The 18886-nt window shown below is 40.6% G+C and overlaps 3 protein-coding genes across 4 annotated transcripts; 1 reads left to right on the forward strand and 2 right to left on the reverse strand.

The window, feature by feature from the left end:
* Window positions 1-379: 379 nt before the first annotated feature.
* Window positions 380-748, forward strand: LOC121774299 (egg cell-secreted protein 1.2-like). Its single transcript, XM_042171198.1, has one exon. The coding sequence runs from the start codon at window positions 380-382 to the stop codon at window positions 746-748; it is 369 nt and encodes a 122-aa protein (XP_042027132.1).
* A 1632-nt stretch (window positions 749-2380) lies between these two features.
* On the reverse strand, window positions 2381-6935 carry LOC121775292. Of its 2 annotated transcripts, XM_042172350.1 has the most exons (4): window positions 6458-6935; window positions 4146-5724; window positions 2879-3867; window positions 2381-2800 (listed from the first exon to the last, which is right to left on the reverse strand). In XM_042172350.1, the coding sequence occupies exons 1-4, from the start codon at window positions 6816-6818 to the stop codon at window positions 2748-2750; spliced, it is 2982 nt and encodes a 993-aa protein (XP_042028284.1). In that variant the 5' UTR covers window positions 6819-6935; the 3' UTR covers window positions 2381-2747. The 2 variants fall into 2 exon arrangements, with proteins under 2 accessions (XP_042028284.1, XP_042028283.1); XM_042172349.1 differs by having other exon boundaries at window positions 2381-3867.
* Window positions 6936-14154: 7219 nt separating this feature from the next.
* LOC121774300 (extensin-like) lies at window positions 14155-15051 on the reverse strand. The gene has a single exon (XM_042171199.1). It carries the CDS (start codon window positions 15049-15051, stop codon window positions 14155-14157), a length of 897 nt encoding a protein of 298 aa, XP_042027133.1.
* Between the last annotated feature and the right edge of the window lie 3835 nt (window positions 15052-18886).

Below are 18886 nucleotides of genomic sequence, written 5' to 3' on the forward strand. Positions count from 1 at the left end.
ATTACTATGGCTATGAGAAGATTAAATAATTTGAAGTACTTCATTATTAAACTATGTGCTTAGTTACAATCAAATAATTTTGATATGATAATTGATTAAAATTAGTAAATTACGTAACTAAAGGGAAGAGCCGGAGTTGGATATGTGATTGTACACTAGTTTTACTGTTTTAGTTTTTTTAAATATAAGTAAAAAAATAATACTACTAAGATTATATGATCTTTTATTACGGAAGCAACACTTGCCATTCCCACTTCTCTTTCCATTACTCATTCTACTAATTCATAGCCCCTCCCTCTCCCTAATCACCTCTATAAATATAAATCCATTCTATTCCTATCAATTCATCAATCTCAACTTATCTAATAATAACTAAAAAATGGCCTTCAAGCTTGCCTTTTTCTTGATATCTCTCACTCTCATCATCCCTCAATTGGAATCAAGGAAATTTCCCGAGCTCGAAGAGTCCACCGGCCTCGACTGCTGGACCGCGCTCCACAAGATCCGCTCGTGCTCCAACGAGATCGTGGCGTACTTTGCTAGTGGAGCCATTGATATAACTCCACCATGTTGTGAAGCCATAGCCCTCATCACTCATCAATGCTGGCCCGCGGTGTTGGGCGTGCTAGGGTACGGCCAGGACCAGGCCGATGTCTTGAGGGGCTATTGTGATGCGATTGACTCGTACACAGCTGTGCCCGGCCCTGCTCCGGGCCAACTAGGCCTGTCTTTTGCGCCGGTGAACTAGCTAGCCAAGTGGAGGTTTCTTCGTTTTATGATTTGGTTTATGTCCCATGCATGTTTACAGTACCACGCCTTGGAGTGGATTTTAAGAAATATAATCGACACTACCTAGTCAATGAAGTTTTGGAAATACAAAATCTAGTCAATAATTTTAAATTAAGGACAATATTTTTACATTCAATCTTAGATCTAGTTTCTTGATCTTGATATTTGGCAAATTTATTATTAACAAGATTATATGGCAAGAAGAAACCCAACATTTCACACTCGAATGTAAAAGCAATACCTAAAAAGTTCAAATATGCAAAAATTTGACTTCATTTATGTAACCAAACTAAGAGCTATGACATTAACAAATAAGACCATTTTGCTTCTTGGTAGCTCTCTTGAAGCCGCCATCTTGCTGAATTCAGCTTCTCGTCGTCTACAATAGTTTCTCTTCGCGACCTCTTCTTTACTTTCAAATTCCCTCTCTTACAAAAATTACTACTACTATGGAGAATACATGTAGCATAATTTTAAGTATTTCGTGAAATTAAATACTCCATGATAGGTTTGTGGACAATGACTTAATTTCATTTGAAGTACTTTTATCCATAAGGCTATTATGTCTCTCTTGTCTCTTTTCTCCATTTTTTTGCTTATGCGAAGTTGAATTTTGTTCGTGCACTAGTCCTCCAACTTCACAGTGCTTTTCTGCCACGGCAAAGCCTTTCAGCCCAAGGCCTGTGTGGTATGTGTAGTATGCTTAGTTTTATTCTGAATGTTAGATTAATACTCCCTCCGTCCCGCACTACTTGCACTTATTTCCTTTCTGGGCGTCCCAAGTTATTTGCACTCTTTCCATTTTTAGTAACAATTTATACCTACAGCCGTAATTGTTGACCTTTTCTATCACTAATTCCTTAATCTCCGTGCCCAAAAGGAAAGGTGCGAGTAGTGCGAGACGGAGGGAGTACTAATTATCAACTTGTGTTTTAGCTTATCTTGAATGTCACAAGTTATGCTACTCTACTAACTAAACATTATGATTGGATGAAATTAGGACATAATGAATTTTGAAGGAGCTACAGCAGATGGGGAAGGATGTAATGAAGAGCAGAGGCTGCTAAAAAAGAAGCAGATTGTTTGGATATTTGCAAAAGTGAACACAAAATGGTGAGAGAAATTAATTACATAAGAGACAAATATGGAGAAAATATAGGGAGGTGTGAGAAATAATATAGTAAGAGTACAATTGTGCAAAAGTACCTAAAAAAAACGATCGTTGTCCAAACTGCAAAGACCTTTAGTAATTTCACAAGATACCACAAATATGAAACGAGATATTTCAGAAAAAGGGACTCAATATGTCCGACGATTTTGTTTGTGCCCTTGATATTGTAAGAATCAAGGTCCTTTTTCATGCAAAAGAAAAAATATCAGGTCAAGTGGGGTGGGACTGGCTTTTTGGGCCAAAAAAATTGATGGCCCAACCGATCCGTAACCTAAAAGGAAAGATCTTGCGCGACATGCTTGATTATCGATAAAATACTAAAACTCGAATTTGTAACCTTCGACTATGAGCTCATTCACTTCATCACTAGACTGCCCAATAAGGATCATGCATAGATTCTAACTTAATGTTGTCAAAACGTTGAAGAAACATACCCTAATATATATTAATTGGCCTTTTCTGAAATTGCATAACTACTTGAGAAAAACTCATGCAGTTTCTCAAAAGGCAACATAAGAATGGAACCTTTTGGAATACAGGTAAAAGGGATGTGAAAATATGTCATACTAGACCTGCTTATTCTATGCTACCATGTCCCTAACCAAGATGGTAGCCCGGGCCAGGGACCGTTCACCACCAGACGTCATTGATGCATGCTTTCCCTCTAACAGATATGCTGCAATGAAGCTCGACTAGCTCCTGCAGAAATGTGCCCCCTACTTGAAGGTACTGAAAATGATGCACGCAGGTAACCATGTTTATCGTGTGCATAATCTGATCAACTGGTTCAGCTCATGACCTTGGAATCAACAGACTTGTCGCTGGATTTGTTCAAGCTACCTAATATACCATTAATCAGCTTGTCTTTGCTATCAACTTCTTTAACAAATGAATAGCTCTTTTGAGATTTGGGCTTACGAGTGGGTTTAGAAACCTCTGATCCATTTGTAGAAAGATTTGAACCACTTTCCACAAAGTCTATCACGCTGTTCTTGCTCGATGATCCGTCCCTCTTGGTGTTGCCTTGTTTCTGGCCGTGCCACGAATCTAGAATGTCGAGCAGAGCACTTTCTGATGACATTTTAGACTTGCTTTCGTCTTCTGACCTAGTGTAGGACATCTCGTCTTCTGAATCGGAGAAGTCATCCTCTCTCAAAGGCTCATAGAATGTAAGCCTCTGATCTGTTCCCTTTCGACTTTTCTCAGTCAGTTGTGCATCCATTTCATCTTTTTCCGAGCCTGAAGTATCAGGAGGACCCAGTTCATCCCAAGAGTCACTTTCTTCGTCTTGTTTTGATGTAATCAAGGAATCACCATGCGAATCATCCACAGGGCCAACCTGACCAGCATTTTGAAGGTTAAGATTCTTGAGAGCAGCACGTTGTAAGATCAAATTGGACACCACCACTGCCCCAGGTATGATCTTCAAAAGAGTCGCAAACTTTTCATGGCCAAGCTTCTGGAGGTCAAGAGCATAACCATATTTTTCGAAGAATAGTTTTCTAAAGCCACCAATGTTGAACCCTTCTGGATGTTCCTTTACTATCTCATCGACAAGCTTCTTGCAATCGGTCAATACCTCAGTCTTTAATTTGCTTGACGAGGCTCTGGGTATATGTTGTGGAACTCCAGTATGAGAAAGATTTTGATACTTCTTCTCTTTGGATTCTTGTACATGTGACTGTCTGTCTGAGAAGATATGACTCAACCCGTTACTTGAAGGAAGGTTGTTTTGTACAGGTTTCCCTGCTGGATGAGTAACTCTGAAAGGATATCTAGCATCGGCACGCTCCTCCAACCACTTCTTGTCCGAGATCAACAAGTCAATTAGGTGCAGAAGATCGCTTATGGAAACTGATCTCAGATCCATAGGTCCCTGTTTTTGTAAATTTTGCGCCAAACTCTCCCTGTATGGACAGGAAATCGCATAAGAAAAAACTTGACGCATGTCGGATACAGCGTATAAGCAACTCTAAAAATAACATTTCACCTCAATACTTCCATCTGTAGTCCATAACTACTGACAAAATTATTTACACCCGTTTATATGTTCAATTGTACATCACGCAGTTAAAATACAATTGAGAACACACAAAAACTAACATCTCACGGGTAGAACCAACTCAACGAACAAAATTAGATAACAGAAAGAGCTAATATACGACGAAGTTTTGGGAAACAATACCTGGTCCTTGACTTGGAAAATATGTTTGAACCTTGGGATGTACCAATGAATGACTCCATTTCCTTCCAAAATGACTCTTTGGCAAAAAGTTCAAGCTGCTTAGACTTCACTTCAACATGAGCTGCTTCACCATCATTTTCTACTTTATTTTCACCAAGCTGATTAATGTTTACCTGAGGATGATCAGCTATCTCTCCATTTACTTCTATATTATCATCAACCTTTGGGGAACTCCTAAATTTAAACCAACTCAAGCTTGAATCTCGAAGGGATGTGTCAGAGGCGGCACCACCACTCAGAGCAACTTTTCCATCAACCAGAGCTTCATGGCTCGAAGGAGAAAACAAAGCTGGACGTAATGCTTCTGATGATTGACCTAGCATCACAGTTTTCTGTGTATCAGTATCCTTCCCACTCAATGCTTCGTCATGCTTCGCATCTCTATTGCCAAACAACTTCATCCACATCCCTCTGAAGAATCCATATTCAGCAGCAGAACTACGATCATCAGGAACAACCATGTCATTCTCATTGTTTTCAGACAAGTCCTTGACCTCAACCGTTGGGGTAGCTAGAGTAGCCTCATTGGTAGATGGTTGAGTCTTCAGTTTAACCTTCCTATCTGCTAGTATCTCTTGTATGTTTCTCTTAGGAAGGAATGCTTTTTTATTGCTTTCCTTATTCAGATCTTGCACATTTCCTGCACGAGCTTCCATTTTAATATTGTGCGTCTTTACTGAGACAGAAGAGTCATTTTGCTTTTCCATCTTTGGGGCTTCATGCGAATTTGTTAACTCTGCTATCACTTTAGGACCTGGAACTTCACCAGCAGTTGACTTATGTACTATGTCTTCACACGAGTTTTTCTTGTTATTACTTTTAGTATCAGTGCAAACTTCAAACTCTCCATTGCCTGTCCTCGATTCCTCAGATGCAGCTAAAACTAATTCATCAGAAAATTTGGCGTTGACACGTCGGACCACAATGTTCCCATCATCTCCTCTGTGAAGCTCCAAAATATGAGGCATCGCTGAAAGAAAACGAGAGAACTTTCTATATCCGTAAAGGTCTCTGTCCACATTACTCTTAGCTAATTCAGCACGAAGATGGGTGATACTGATTCCTTCAGGGTTCGAGTTAAGAAACCGAGATATATAATTCAGCACTGATTTTGGAATTGATCGAAGCTTGGGCTCGGAAGCCAATAGAGATGATTCAACGGCACTCGAGCATGTGGACAGTTCCGTACCTGCAAACGGGTCCACAAGAGGAGCCTTGTAATGACCATACCAAGAATTATACGGGCCATCGGGAGGCTGGTTGAAGAGCTTCCCTGACAGGTCCTCTCCCTTGAGCAAAGAACCCCAATGCCACATAATAGTTGCAGCACTGCATAGCACACTTGGGGCACTATCGGGACTAGCCAGTAAGATATTGTAATTGCTCATCCTAAGCCGATGTAAAATGCCTGCAAAGTCTCTGTCCCCAGATATCAACAGAAGGTGCGCAGGTGGAGGATTCTTGGAAACCCAGTACATAAGATCCACGAGAAGAGATCTATCTGCACTGTTCTTGCCACCTACGATTGAAGAAGCAAACAAACAGATTATGAATCTCCATCATCCAAATCAGAACTACAAAACAAGATCTCCACTACTGAGTACATATAGCTTCGAGTGAAGTAGGAAACCGGTCTTATTCTAGAATGAGTTTGCAAGCTCACATGACACAGAAATAAAATCCAAGAACCCAATAAAAATACATTTAGACATAAGAAAGGAAAAGCTACAGCATATTTTGATAGACACTTCCTCCATTCATTCATACATCATGAACAAACCATCACTGAAGCAAAGTTACAACTTTAAATCAAACATAAATCGCATTCGTCCAACAACTCATCTAAGGATACACGTAACTTAATGTTTCAAGATTACCATTTTGTGTAACTTCTAAACTCGTATTAAAAGGTCTATTATAAAATCTGTCTCTGTGTATAAGAAGTGGAACTCATTTACGCTTCCATTTACTCAGATTTCTGAGTTTCATTTCAGAGATATCCAACCGTACATAGCTTCAGTAATGATCCAACAAAATAGAGTTTCATTCCACCAAAGAAACAATCCACAAAAACACAGAAAACACTGCTCACAATACCAAAAAGAAGTAGAAACACTGAAAATCTGAATGTCCAAATGCATATGGAATTTCAAAAAAAATTCAAGCTTGGAAGGTCGAACCCATATCATCATAAGCATCACAAGCAAACATCAATAACAAACCGAAACCAAAATCCGAAAATTAAAGTTTACCGGAAGGAACATGTGTGAGATTGATGCCAGTAGCTGAGAGAGCTTCCTGATTAGTCCTCGAAATCTGCATTACATCTCCAAAAGCCGTGATCTCAATGGGGCCCTTAATCCCATTAGCCCTAATAGCATTAGTAATGCTCTGCGCCACCCTGAAGGCGTTTCCGTTCACTGGAACATGGCAGTTCTCGAAGTCCCACCAGACCGACACCCGTACGGCGCGGCTCTCCTCCTCCTGCCGCCGCTGGTGGTGGTGGCCCGGCGAGGTGGAGAACGCCGCAACATGGGGTATTTTGGCCGGTTTAAGACTGGAGGCGGTGAGAATGGAGAGGGTGAGAATCGGACGCGGATAAATCGGCTTCATTTTGGAGGATTAGGAAAGGAATTCGGTGGAAAGTATGCAATCATTTGTGAAAATAAGTAGCAGACGCCATTGAAGTCGGTAGATTGTAGAGCAAGGCTTTAGACCTAAAACCCTAATTAAAACCTCCATCTCCCTCTTCCAAATTTTGCTCGAATTTTGATTTTATATTTTTCCAAATTCAGAAAAAAAAATGTTTATTCATAAACTTCTTTTTTCGATTATTGAATAATCTAACGTAATCCTCCTTCCGTTCCACTCCAAGTGACACATTCACCTTTTTAAAATGTCTCATTCTAAGTGACATATTCTCCTTTTTAAAATGTCTCATTCTAAATGACACATTTCTAAAATTAAAAACATCACTCTCTCTACCTTTTTCTTTCACTTACTTTATTCTCTCCACTTAACTCCAAAAACAATATTCCATCTATCATAATAAATATGCAACATTTAGTTTTCGACACGAGATTTTATGCAATGTTGTTTTGTCAGTTAATGAACACATAGTAGAGTAAAGTAAAGGAGAAGAAAAAGTAGAGATAGTGTTGTTTCCATTTTAGAAAACGTTACATTTTTATTGGGATAACTCAAAAAGAAAAATATTTAATTTCTAATGGGACGGAGGGAGTATTATATAAAATCGCATGCTGAAAAATAAATATTCTATTTAGAATGGGACAGAGAGAGTATAACAAATGTAGTGACTAGTAAGAGTAGATATGATTTTTAAAAAGGGGAGAAACAAGCACGAGTATTAGTGAAACATTAACTTACTATACTTATTTAAATAAAATCAAAGAGCAAAAATACTTCACTAACGGTAATTCATTAACTTACTATATGATAAGTCGTATTCTAGGCCATGATTATTTATCAATATGATGAGTTTAACGTGCATTATTTGCAAGAAAGGTTGCTTAAGTGTGCAAGAAATGGTACAAGTCAGCAGGGGAATTATAGGGAGACTCAAGTGAAAAGGACGCCAGAAGGGTGCAATACTGACCAAGTTGCATGCCAAAAGACTCGAGATGGAGAAGGAAGGATTGCTAGGAAACAACCAACTACTTAATGGGGGCAAAAGCGACAATGCACAAGGAGAAACAACCCTAATTTTTAGGGCAAGCCACCCTATAAATAGAAGGTCACATGAAGGAGGAAATACACACGAAGTCACACCAATTCACATTTATAAACCGCACTCACCGCAGAGACTAGCTCCTACACTTCTCGTTCCTCGCCGTTAGTTATGATCACTTGAAGGCCTCGGCACACCGCCGAGGAGAGCTCGCCATCACCTCATCCAGCCGTGGAATTTCGCTAGAACACTGATGAGGCCTATTTTATGCATCGGTTTATGGGTAAAACGTATGCTACTTGATTGGTTTATCGCGCAAAACGAGTGTTAATTGTGCAGAAATGCCGCTTGACCAAGGCAGCAAGGCCAAACTGATCAAGTGAGTACAAAAGGCGAAAAAGGCCGGATATCGGGGAAGTTGATCAAAGGGGGAGATCGAGTAGTTAGGAGGGGACCGCTGGCTTCTAGAAGAAGAACACGTGAGGAAATGAGCTGGACGTGGCGCACCGTTCTGTTATCAAGGATGACGTTCTAGAAGGGGACGCGAGCCTACATATGAGACGCAAGGACGAGCTGAGTCATAAATCTGTTACAGAAAAAGCGTCGTCATTCTAGAAGGAAAGCACATAGCAATCAATGAGTCGCTCACTCTTAGCGTGAGCGAATATTCCTTGCCAAGATCGTTATCCAGCTGGAGGTCGTGCTGCGCCTATAAATGGAGGATGTGCCACCACAAGGAGGGGGGATCCTTTACTTTCCGTCTTAGTTTAGCTTAGTTCAGTTCTCTAGCTTAGTCCAGTTTTCTAGATAGCTTAGCTTAGCTTAGATAAAGTGTTGCTTAGTTAGAGAGGGTGATTGAAGAAGCGCTGCAGAATACTTGTTATCTGTTGGCGTATTCTTAAGTTTCCCGCCAAGGATCTTCTCGTTTTATTTGCTTTCTTATTTTCCGAATTGCTAGCTTAGTTTAAATTTCACGCTGTACTGTTCTAGTTTAATCAAAGTTGTTTTCATTTTCATCCTCGCATTTACTGCTTTAGTTTCAGTTTCGTTACGCTGTACAGTTCTAGTTTAATCAAAGTTACCTTGATCAAGTTAGCTAGTTTAATCGTGCCTAGAGTAAAATCAGTAGGTAAAAACTCCCAAGTTAAAGCGTGGCAGTAGCCAACCCCTGTTCACTATTCACACACTTAATACACCAACTTCTCTGTGGGATCGACCCCGAACTTGCCGCTTTACTGTTAAAATAGTGCAAAATTGAGAGTTTACAAATTACGTTGGTAGGAAACGAGTGAGAGCGAGTTTGCATCGATCAAGTGGCAACGACATTTTCTAACTGATCCAATCGGTTCGGTTATCTTCAATATAACTTGGTTGGAATTATCGCCCCACTCGAGGCCTTCCAAACACCGTTTCATCGCCAGCGGGGCAAAACAATATTTACTTGCTTTCGTAGTTTAACTTCATATTTTGTTATTTCCGTTGGATCTACCGTTTGCTTTGCATTTCTACTATGTTTTCGAAGAATTGTGTTTTGAAATCTAGTCTTTATGAAATGAAGTTTGCTTTTGTTTATCTTTCGGTTGCAATCGTGTTTCCTTTTGCCTAGAGTAGTTAGATCCAGTGGTTAGCGTAAAATTCCAAGTGTTTGATGCATAATTGTTCTTGATTTAGTTAGATCTGAAGTGTTAAGTAAGATTTCCAAGTGTTTGGTCGTTCGATTTGAAGTTTACCGTATGAGATCTGTTATTACATAATATTTCGTCACCTTACATGTTAGTCAGTTTGTTTAGATTTTCATTATCGGCTTTTAATCTGCTTGTTTATCTCTTAAATTTGAATATTATTGCAATGGAAGATGTTGTTTGAGTTGTTGTTAATGGAGTCTGGTTATTTCTATTGAATCACATACTTGTTGGAGAAGATAACAAACGAATCTGAGATTGTGGACCACTTTATGCTTTTTAGCCACTTTACCTTTTGTCCTTTGCATTTGCCAGTCCTTTCTGCAGATCTGGCAGTGCATCAGCCAGTTCATTAGGATATTCGCTCCAGCTTTTGTTTAGCCATTTTTAGGAAACTTCTACTTTACACATGCACTCCAGTAGGATAGTTCTTCTCTTCCACGTACACAGACTTACCCATAGTCTTACCAGTCAGTAGAGTACAGGTCACCTTTGAGATAGTATTTAGGAAAACCTCAACCCAAAGCGTGGTAGATAACCAACCATTTCCATATTATCACCACAATCACCATTTGCATTCATCCATCTCTGTGGACGCATGTCCCAGCCACCGAATGTCAGAGGCGGAAATCTACTACGCCTTCTACGAGGGGATGAACAAGGAAACTAAGGACTTGGCAAACTCGTCAGTAGGAGGTGTCTTTCCCCACTTGAGGGTCAGTAAGGATAAGGAAGTCCTGGGGAAACTTTTAAGTGCGAAGAGGGATTTGGTAACCCCCGAGACCCCCACCTGAGAAGAGGGGCGGTGAGTGCCTCGGCGGCAGAGTAGGAGGATAAATTGGATGTGAGAATGGACAAGTTGGAGAAGGCGCTTTTGACAGCGATAGAGAAGAACGGACCACCCTCCCCAACACTTAAACAATAGCTTAAGTCAATGCAGCCGGGAATTGGAGTCAAAACAACAATTGGAATTCTTGGAAGAATAAAGATGCACCATGGAGGGACCACCCAAATTTTAGGTGGAGAGATGGAAACCAGAACCAAGACCAGAACCCCCCTCCAGGTCAGAACCCTAACCGTGGCCCTGCAAACCCAGATCACCAATCCAACTCGGCAGGAAAGAACCAGCAACAGCAGAACAGAAACTCGCAAAATCCAAACTCAAGTTCTACATATATACCACCCCACTAGAGAAACTACCAGAACTACTTGAACCAGAACCCTCCACACTTGCAAGGCCAAAGCTTTCCAAACCAGTACCATTCCCATCAAGACAACCATAACCAGTCTAACCAGTATAACCACTACCCACCTAACCAAAATCAACCCAACCCTCCCTACCACTCAAATTCCTTAGGCTACCAGCAAAATCCTCACAGGCAGTATAACTCATACCATCAACAAGGACCCAACCAATTCCAAAACCCTAACCGGCCGAGAAGATCAATGGAGTATATGATGGGGGAAATGCTCACCTCTCAGCAAAATATGAGAAACGAGATGCAGTTGAATCACCAGGTAGTGCAAGGGATGCAAAATGCTCAAAAGGAGAACAAGGCTAATATGAATATGCTGAACAAACAACTATCCCAGCTGGCAACCTCGATGGGTGAAATGAAGGGGAACCCAGGGAGACTTCCATCTACAGTCCACATACCGGAGAAAGCAAACGTAAGCAAAATCACGCTGCGATCTGGCACATCATACAAGGGAACTAAGGTGAAGAGGTCAGACGGAGAGACGAATCCTCAAGTGATGAACCAAGCTCAAATTGATGGGGAGCCGGGTGAGATTGAGGAGGAGAAAACCTAACTGCCTAGGAGAAGCGGCCATGAAAAAACCGGGTCAGTTACTGAGCCCCCTGCTGAAGCAGAAAAGAAAGATTCTGAGGAGGTCACCGAAATTCCAAGGGAAGTGGCGAAGGGAGAGAACCATTCCCCTATCGCTTTGTGACAAAAAGGAAGAAGGAGGACCCCTTGGATTATCTGTCATATTCGGGAAGCTAGATGTTACCATACATTTCCTCTAAGCCGTAAAGTTACCACCGCTGGGGAAATTCATTAAGGAATTCATAGCGGGAAGGGATAGCATCGGCCATAGTCCAGGAGAAGCTCCCACCCAGGTATGTTCACCTTCCCCATAACTATTGAGGATGTCAAAATTGAGCATGCAATGTGTGATCTAGGAGCATCCATAAATGTTATGCCATATGCAATCTATAACCGTTTGAATGGGGCAAAGTTAACAAGTACTAGAGTACAGGTCACCTTTGAGATAGTATTTAGGAAAACCTCAACCCAAAGCATGGTAGCTAACCAACCGCTTCCAAATTATCACCACAATCACCATTTGCATTCATCCATCTCTGTGGGATTCAACTCTTACATCCATTATACTAGCCAGTAGAAGTGGGTTGAGGAGATTATTGATACCAGGGTTTTAGGTCATTATGCCAAAGACACGACTAGGTTAGGAGTCTTCTCCTGATAAGTTGATTACACGACCATATAAACTTCCTACTCTTTCACTATACTTTGGCGCGTATATAACAGAGTTATCAAAAAGTTAATATAATACTATGATAAGACAGACTCGTGTGCGTGCCAACTGGCTAGGAGGGTACCTAGATCTAGTTGTGTTGTTGGGTCTGTATCCTTCTTCCCTATCAAAAAACCTTAACTCACTCTGCTGGCTAGTATGATGGAGTAAATGATCGATCCCATAAAGATAGATGTAGGCGTAATACACTTGCGACGACATTTTGGAAGGGTTGGTTTGCTACCACGCTTTTGGGGTTTAGTTAAGCTAGACGGTAAACTGAAATGGAACCTACACCTATCCTGACCAGTAGGTCACTAATTTCTTCATGCCATGGAGTGTGTACGTGAACGGGAATACTGGACTACTTGTGTGCATGTGAAAAGTGTAAACTTAATAAAAATGGACAGACAGAGCAAAAGGGAATAACACACAATGCTGGCTAACTTAACTACCTAAACATGGAGAAAGACTGAAAGTGAAAGGGCAAAAGGTAAAAGCAACAAAGTGGTCCCAACTTAGATTGTGACATTGTCTTCTTTGCCAAGCAACGAAAATAGTTAGAAATCCAGAACTCCATTGATGAATGCTGGGAATCAAACTCAACAACTTAGATCTAACTCAAAATCTAGTCAGTAAATCCAGATCTAGGCGAGAAATTAAACTACGACAGCTAAATCACATAGAAAGCAACAAATACCTATCCTGATTAACATGCAAGGTGGTGAAAATTAAGCAAACAACGATCTCATGCATTCTTGAAAACTAAACTAATATAAACTATTGAATACTTGAAAAATCGCCAAATATATTTAACTAGGTAGATTCGAACATGCAAGCAAACGAAATCAAGCTTAAAGCACTAGATCTATCTAACTAGGCAGCAAGGAATCCAACAGTAAGTGAAACATGAGGTAAAACCAACATAAACTTCATTGCAAACGAGAATTAAACCGAAAGATGTTTAAAACGAATTAGTAACTACGATCAACTTCGGATGCCAAAACAACAAAGTATTTAAACTAGAAAATGAAGAAATAAAGCAAGTAGAGATTGTTTGAGCTCCTAAGAGCGATAGAACTGAAGAAATTTCTGAATCTACGGTGACAAACTGGCTGGAACGGACGATGAACTCCCTCTTCCGGCAGGTGGCCGGAAGCTTCAAGTGAAGAACTAAGTAAGCGAGTTGTGAGAGTGACGTGGAGCTAATCTCTAAAGTGTGTGTCCACAATGTTGATCTTCTATTTATAGGGCGGCTATTAAGGAAGAAGTTCCTTAACTCGTAGATTTTGCGTCGAACGTCACGGGAGCTTTTGCCCGTCGATCAATCCGGCGTCAAAACTAGGGTTTTGTGCGTTTTGCACGTTTGAAAGGAAAGAGAGTAAGAGAAAATAAAATAGAAGGATAATTGGTATTTCTTGAATGATCAAAATGACTAACAATGTCCACTATTTATAATAGTTGATACTAACTTAATAAGCAAGGCAAAAGATATGAAAAAGAAATGCAAATCCATAATTAACTAACTAAATAATAATAATAATAATAATCGTATCAACTCCCCCACGGTTGAAATCCACCTTGTCCTCAAGGTGTGCATCATGAAGCAACAATGAGTGTCGAGGAATCCTCCTGGGTCAAACATACACCGAATAGTTGAGCGTCTCCCTGCATAAATGCGTCCATGAATGCTCAAGCATAGAGTGTCATTTTGCGGAGGAATCAATCGGGCATCAGCATCAAGCGATGTTGATCGATGATTCATACTTGCGACAACCCTGACATGAGATGAATCACTCAATAATTTCAGTGATGTGTTGTCCACAATGGAACTACCCAAACCAATCTGGACTTGGGGAATCTTGAATCGACAAGCATTCAATTATCGCGCGCACTGAATCTCGATGCAACCGTGAACCGGTTTCTCTTTACATGCGGAATCCAAACTGGACCTCTCTATCCTCTCAACATTTTATACTCCACTAAAAACAACAGAAGAAACAGGAATCTTCTTGGCAGAATCAGCAAAGCCTTCCTCAAATCAATCACAATCAGGAATCAAAGCCGACGGTGGGGGCGGCTGATAGGTTTTTGGAGGCGAAAGCTGCTGGTGGTAGTCTTTTGACGGTGTCGACAGATTGTGGAAGTAGTGCTCAAAGGGTGGTGGTGTTTTACTCGACTGCCGTGGCGGAGCCAATGAGTCGTAGGGGACTAAACCCGACGGCCTCGGCGAAGCCTTGCTATTTCCTGATGGAGGAAGGTGCTGAACGAGGTCCCCAAACTCGAAAATTTGGGAGCCGTAGGGCTGCGCAGGTTCAGGCAGCTCGGGAGGAAGCATGTTTTCGATGCAACGGTCGGCTGCAACAAGGTGGGACTCCATCCTGTAGCACGCTTCCAACAATTGTTGAAGTTGTGCGAGAATCGGATGTGCCGTGGTGGTGGCTGGACAAGTTGGCTGCGGCGCGGGCTGATTCCATCCTGAGTTATGGTTGGGGGGCAGCGGACGATCGTATGCCGAGACCTCGTGGAAGGGGCGTTGTCCCGTTGTCTCCCAGTAAGCAGGTGGATCCCAACTAGTGGGTTGTCTGAGAGCGGTGTGGTGTGGCTGTTGAGGCGGTTGATAAGGCTGAGAGTATCCCTGCTGCGTGCACAACCTTGGCGGGTCCCAAAAAGAGGGCGGTGGTGGCGAGTACAAATCTGTCTCGTAGGATGATGTTTGCTGATACGCAGTTTCCTGGCACAGCCATGGCGGGTCCCAGCAAGTGGGTTGACGGGCTTGGTAGGGATGGGGTTGTGGGTGGAGTCTCACATCTTGTGGATATGGATATGATGGTTGTTGATCTAACGCTCTGATCGGATGGAGCAGGGGTTGAGGTACGGGCTGCCATGGGTGGTAATCCGCCTGCCAGAGTTGATATCCAGTGTAGCCGTACGACATATAGACAGCGATTCGGAGGAAGAGCTCTCAATGAAAGCACCAATTGTTAAAGAAGAAGTTCCTTAACTCGTAGATTTTGCGTCGAACGTCGCGGGAGCTTTTGCCCGTTGATCAATCCGGCATCAAAATTAGGGTTTTGTGCGTTTTGCACGTTTGAAAGGAAAAAGAGTAAGAGAAAATAAAATAGAAGGATAATTGATATTTCATGAATGATCAAAATGACTAACAATGTCCACTATTTATAATAGTGGATACTAACTTAATGAGCAAGACAAAAGATATGAAAAAGATATGCAAATCCATAATTAACTAACTAAATAATAATAATAATAATCGTATCAGTGGCCTGCCCAAATTCCTAGGGCTGCTCCTTCACTCGAATTTATGATTCTGCCCCTTTTAGATAGATGATCATTTGTAGCAATCCATTCCATCTCGTGCTCAATCTTTATGGCATGCATCCTGATCAGTATTGCACCCTTCATGCGTCCTTTTCACTTGAATTCCGTCCGACAACACTGTCTGACCTAGGCACGAGCAGTGACGAAGAGAAGGATAACATAGAGGAACCAACTCCAGAATCACCAGTAAAGCAAGAAGAAGAACCAGCAGAGATGGCTGACCAGATAGAAGATGATCCAGAGATTGGATCGCTAAATGCTCACTCTATGGAGAACCTCCGCAAGCTATAGTCGTCACACCAGGACAGTCAACATGTGACGTTAAACCGCATGTTATGGCGGTGTTGCCCACTTTCTATGGGAAGAGCTACGAAGGTCCTTACGAATTCCTTCACGAATTCGATAAGATTTGCCAAGCGCAGAAGCGTCCAGCGGGGTCAAGCGAAGATGACTACAGATTGAAGGCCTTACCTTTCATCCTGAAGGGGGAGACGAATACATGGTTCACGCGCTTACCACCCAACTCCATCAGAACCTGGGCCGACTTCAAATTAGCCTTCCTAAATTAATTCTTTCCCTCGACAAAAACGAGTGCGTTGAAGAAGGAGATATTGGGGTCCAGACAAGATTACGATGAATCCCTAAGTGAATACTGGTCAAGATACATGAGTCTCCTGGACGCATGTCCCAGCCACCGAATGTTAAAGGCGGAAATCTACAACGCCTTCTACGAGGGGATGAACAAGGAAACTAAGGACGAGACTTATCACCCAGTGGCGGATCCAGGATTAAAAAACAGATGGGGCGGAATAAAATAATAAATAATAAATAATAAAATATTAAATATAATGCTTCAATATGTTTTTTTAGCAAAATGAAAGTTTATTACAATTCAAGTAGCGCTAGCTTCCCTTAACCGCGACAACTAATTTCTACGGGTATCCATATCTTGAAAACGTTTCAAGATTATTTCATTAGAAACACTAGCGAAGATGGATCTTTCATCATATACTACCAAACTGTCATTCAACCACTCATCACCCATCCAATTCCGCAAGTCAGGTTTGACAAATTTCATTGTCAAAATACTCTTTCAACAGATGCAGTCGCTACAAGTAAGATCAATACCAACTCAATCAGACGATAAACTAACGGAAAATCTTTATCTTTCTTAGTTTCAACAATCTTCTTAGATAGGCTAGCCAAATCTTCAATACCATTCAATCGTGCATCTCTTCTCACAACATCAACAAAAGTTTCAAGTTGTCGAAAAAATTCAGTATGTTGATTCGATGAGAAGTCCTTTGGATAAAGAGTAGCAAGATGAACAAGCTTATCAAATTAAAAACAGCGAAATCATTTTTCGGATTGAGGCATGCCATACAACTAAGCAAGTCTGTATATACCTCAGAGAAACGATTTTCCATCTCTTGTATGAGTAAGTCAACAACCTAATTGTCACACAAAAAGGTTAAATATCAAGATGATTCTAATTTAGTAAATGAATAAGATATTAAATTTTATAATTACCAGACAAAATATTTCAACGCTATAATGATGGTAGTTCTTGATATTTGAACCATTCCTCATTCTAATCCGCTTTGGAGCATCATCATCCATGTTTGTTATTGAGATGTCATTTGCCCCACAAAAATCATTCACTTTCTTTCACATTCTCTATCAAGAAAATCGCATTTAAATTATCTTGATTTCTTTGTTGCAAGGCACAAGACAATGGTTGATTCACCCCCAACAAATGTTTCATCAAGATCAGAATGAATACAAATTCAAAAGTCTCCATTTTCCGTAGGAGACCTACAGATTTGCCCCTTGTTTCATATTCTTCTCCATCAACAAGTACGTTTTCAAGTACTTCGGTTACAGACTGCCACATACTTGCAAGACGATTACAATGACATTATGAGATCCTAATCGAGTATCACCTGGTCTCTTCAAAGAAGTTTCTTAATTTTGGCCTCTACCAGTACTGATTTCCCCATTCTCTATCATTTCAACTAGTCTATCGTGCTCAAGTTGTCGAATTTTCTTAGCCTTTTGCAAGAAGATCCACATAATGTTACAATCGAGCTAAGATAACTAAGAAAATCCCAAACATACTGATTTGTCTTGCACACGGCCACACATACCAATTGAAGTTGGTGGGCAAAACAATGGACATACCAAGCTGATGGATTTTCCTTTAAAATTAGTGCTTTCAATCCATTGCATTCACCTCTCATGTTTGATGCTCCATCATATCCTTGGCCTCTCAATATTGACAAAGATAACTTAAACTTAGCAAATACGGAGTCAATTGCCTCTTTCAGACAAACTGATATAGTTCTTTTGACATGAATCAAAGCTAAAAACCTTTCAATTATCCTACCATCCTTGTTCACAAATCTTATGACAATTGTCATTAGCTCCTTTGTTGAGCAATCATGTGACTCATCAACTAGGATAGAAAAGTGTCCATCTCCAAGTTCTCCCAATATATCAAGTGTGGTTTCCGCCGCACAAGCATTAACCATATCTTTTTGGATTGATGGAGAAGTCATTTGGTTATTTCCAGGGGCATTTTTCAAAATCACTTTACCAACTTCATCATTCCTCGAACCATATCATTCTAACAACTCAAGAAAATTACCTTTGTTCAAAGAAGTTGATGACTCGTCATGTCCCCTAAAAAGGCAAACCTTGAATAAAAAAATGAACTACATCAAGAGTTGCAGTCAATCGAATTCGATATTGTTTTTCTTTTGATGTCATACCTCTACTTACAACATAAGTCATACTTTGCCTTTGATTGACAAAATTTTCATATTCTATCTTAGCTTTGTTGTGTGCACTACTTTTATCCCCAACATGCCCCTTGAATTTTTCGAGTGCTTTTTTCCAATTAGAAAAATCACAATTAGTGAAGGCTTCATCTCCCGGTGCCATATAACCAGACTTGAAAAGAAAATAGTAAAAGCAATATGCGGCATGTTTCGCTTCACTATATTCAAGCCAATCATAATCTTTGTACCAAGCATCTCTAAAACTCCTATTATCTTTTCCTTGACGCGTTTTTTGAAAAATAATACCCTTTGATTGACAAGGGCCTTTCGCTACATATTCTCTACGAATACGATCCCTGATATTCACACCACATTTTGCAATTGGTTTCCGTAAACCAGGATCAGCTTTGATTTCACTTTCATCTATTTCTGTTTCATATGTATTATCATTCACCATCAAATTTTCTTCAGCATTCCGTGATTCTGGACATGAATCCAAAACTCTTGGTCTTTTTTCAAGATATTTCTCCATACACCTAATGAAACAAAAAAGGAATACAATAATTAATTTTGACAAAATATTATAATAACGTAACTATCATTTACTCACTTTATACAAGATGTGTCCACGGGACCACATCCAATTGTCTACTA

The sequence above is a fragment of the Salvia splendens genome, chromosome 17, assembly GCF_004379255.2.
Source record: "Salvia splendens isolate huo1 chromosome 17, SspV2, whole genome shotgun sequence".
Taxonomy (NCBI): Eukaryota; Viridiplantae; Streptophyta; class Magnoliopsida; order Lamiales; family Lamiaceae; genus Salvia; species Salvia splendens.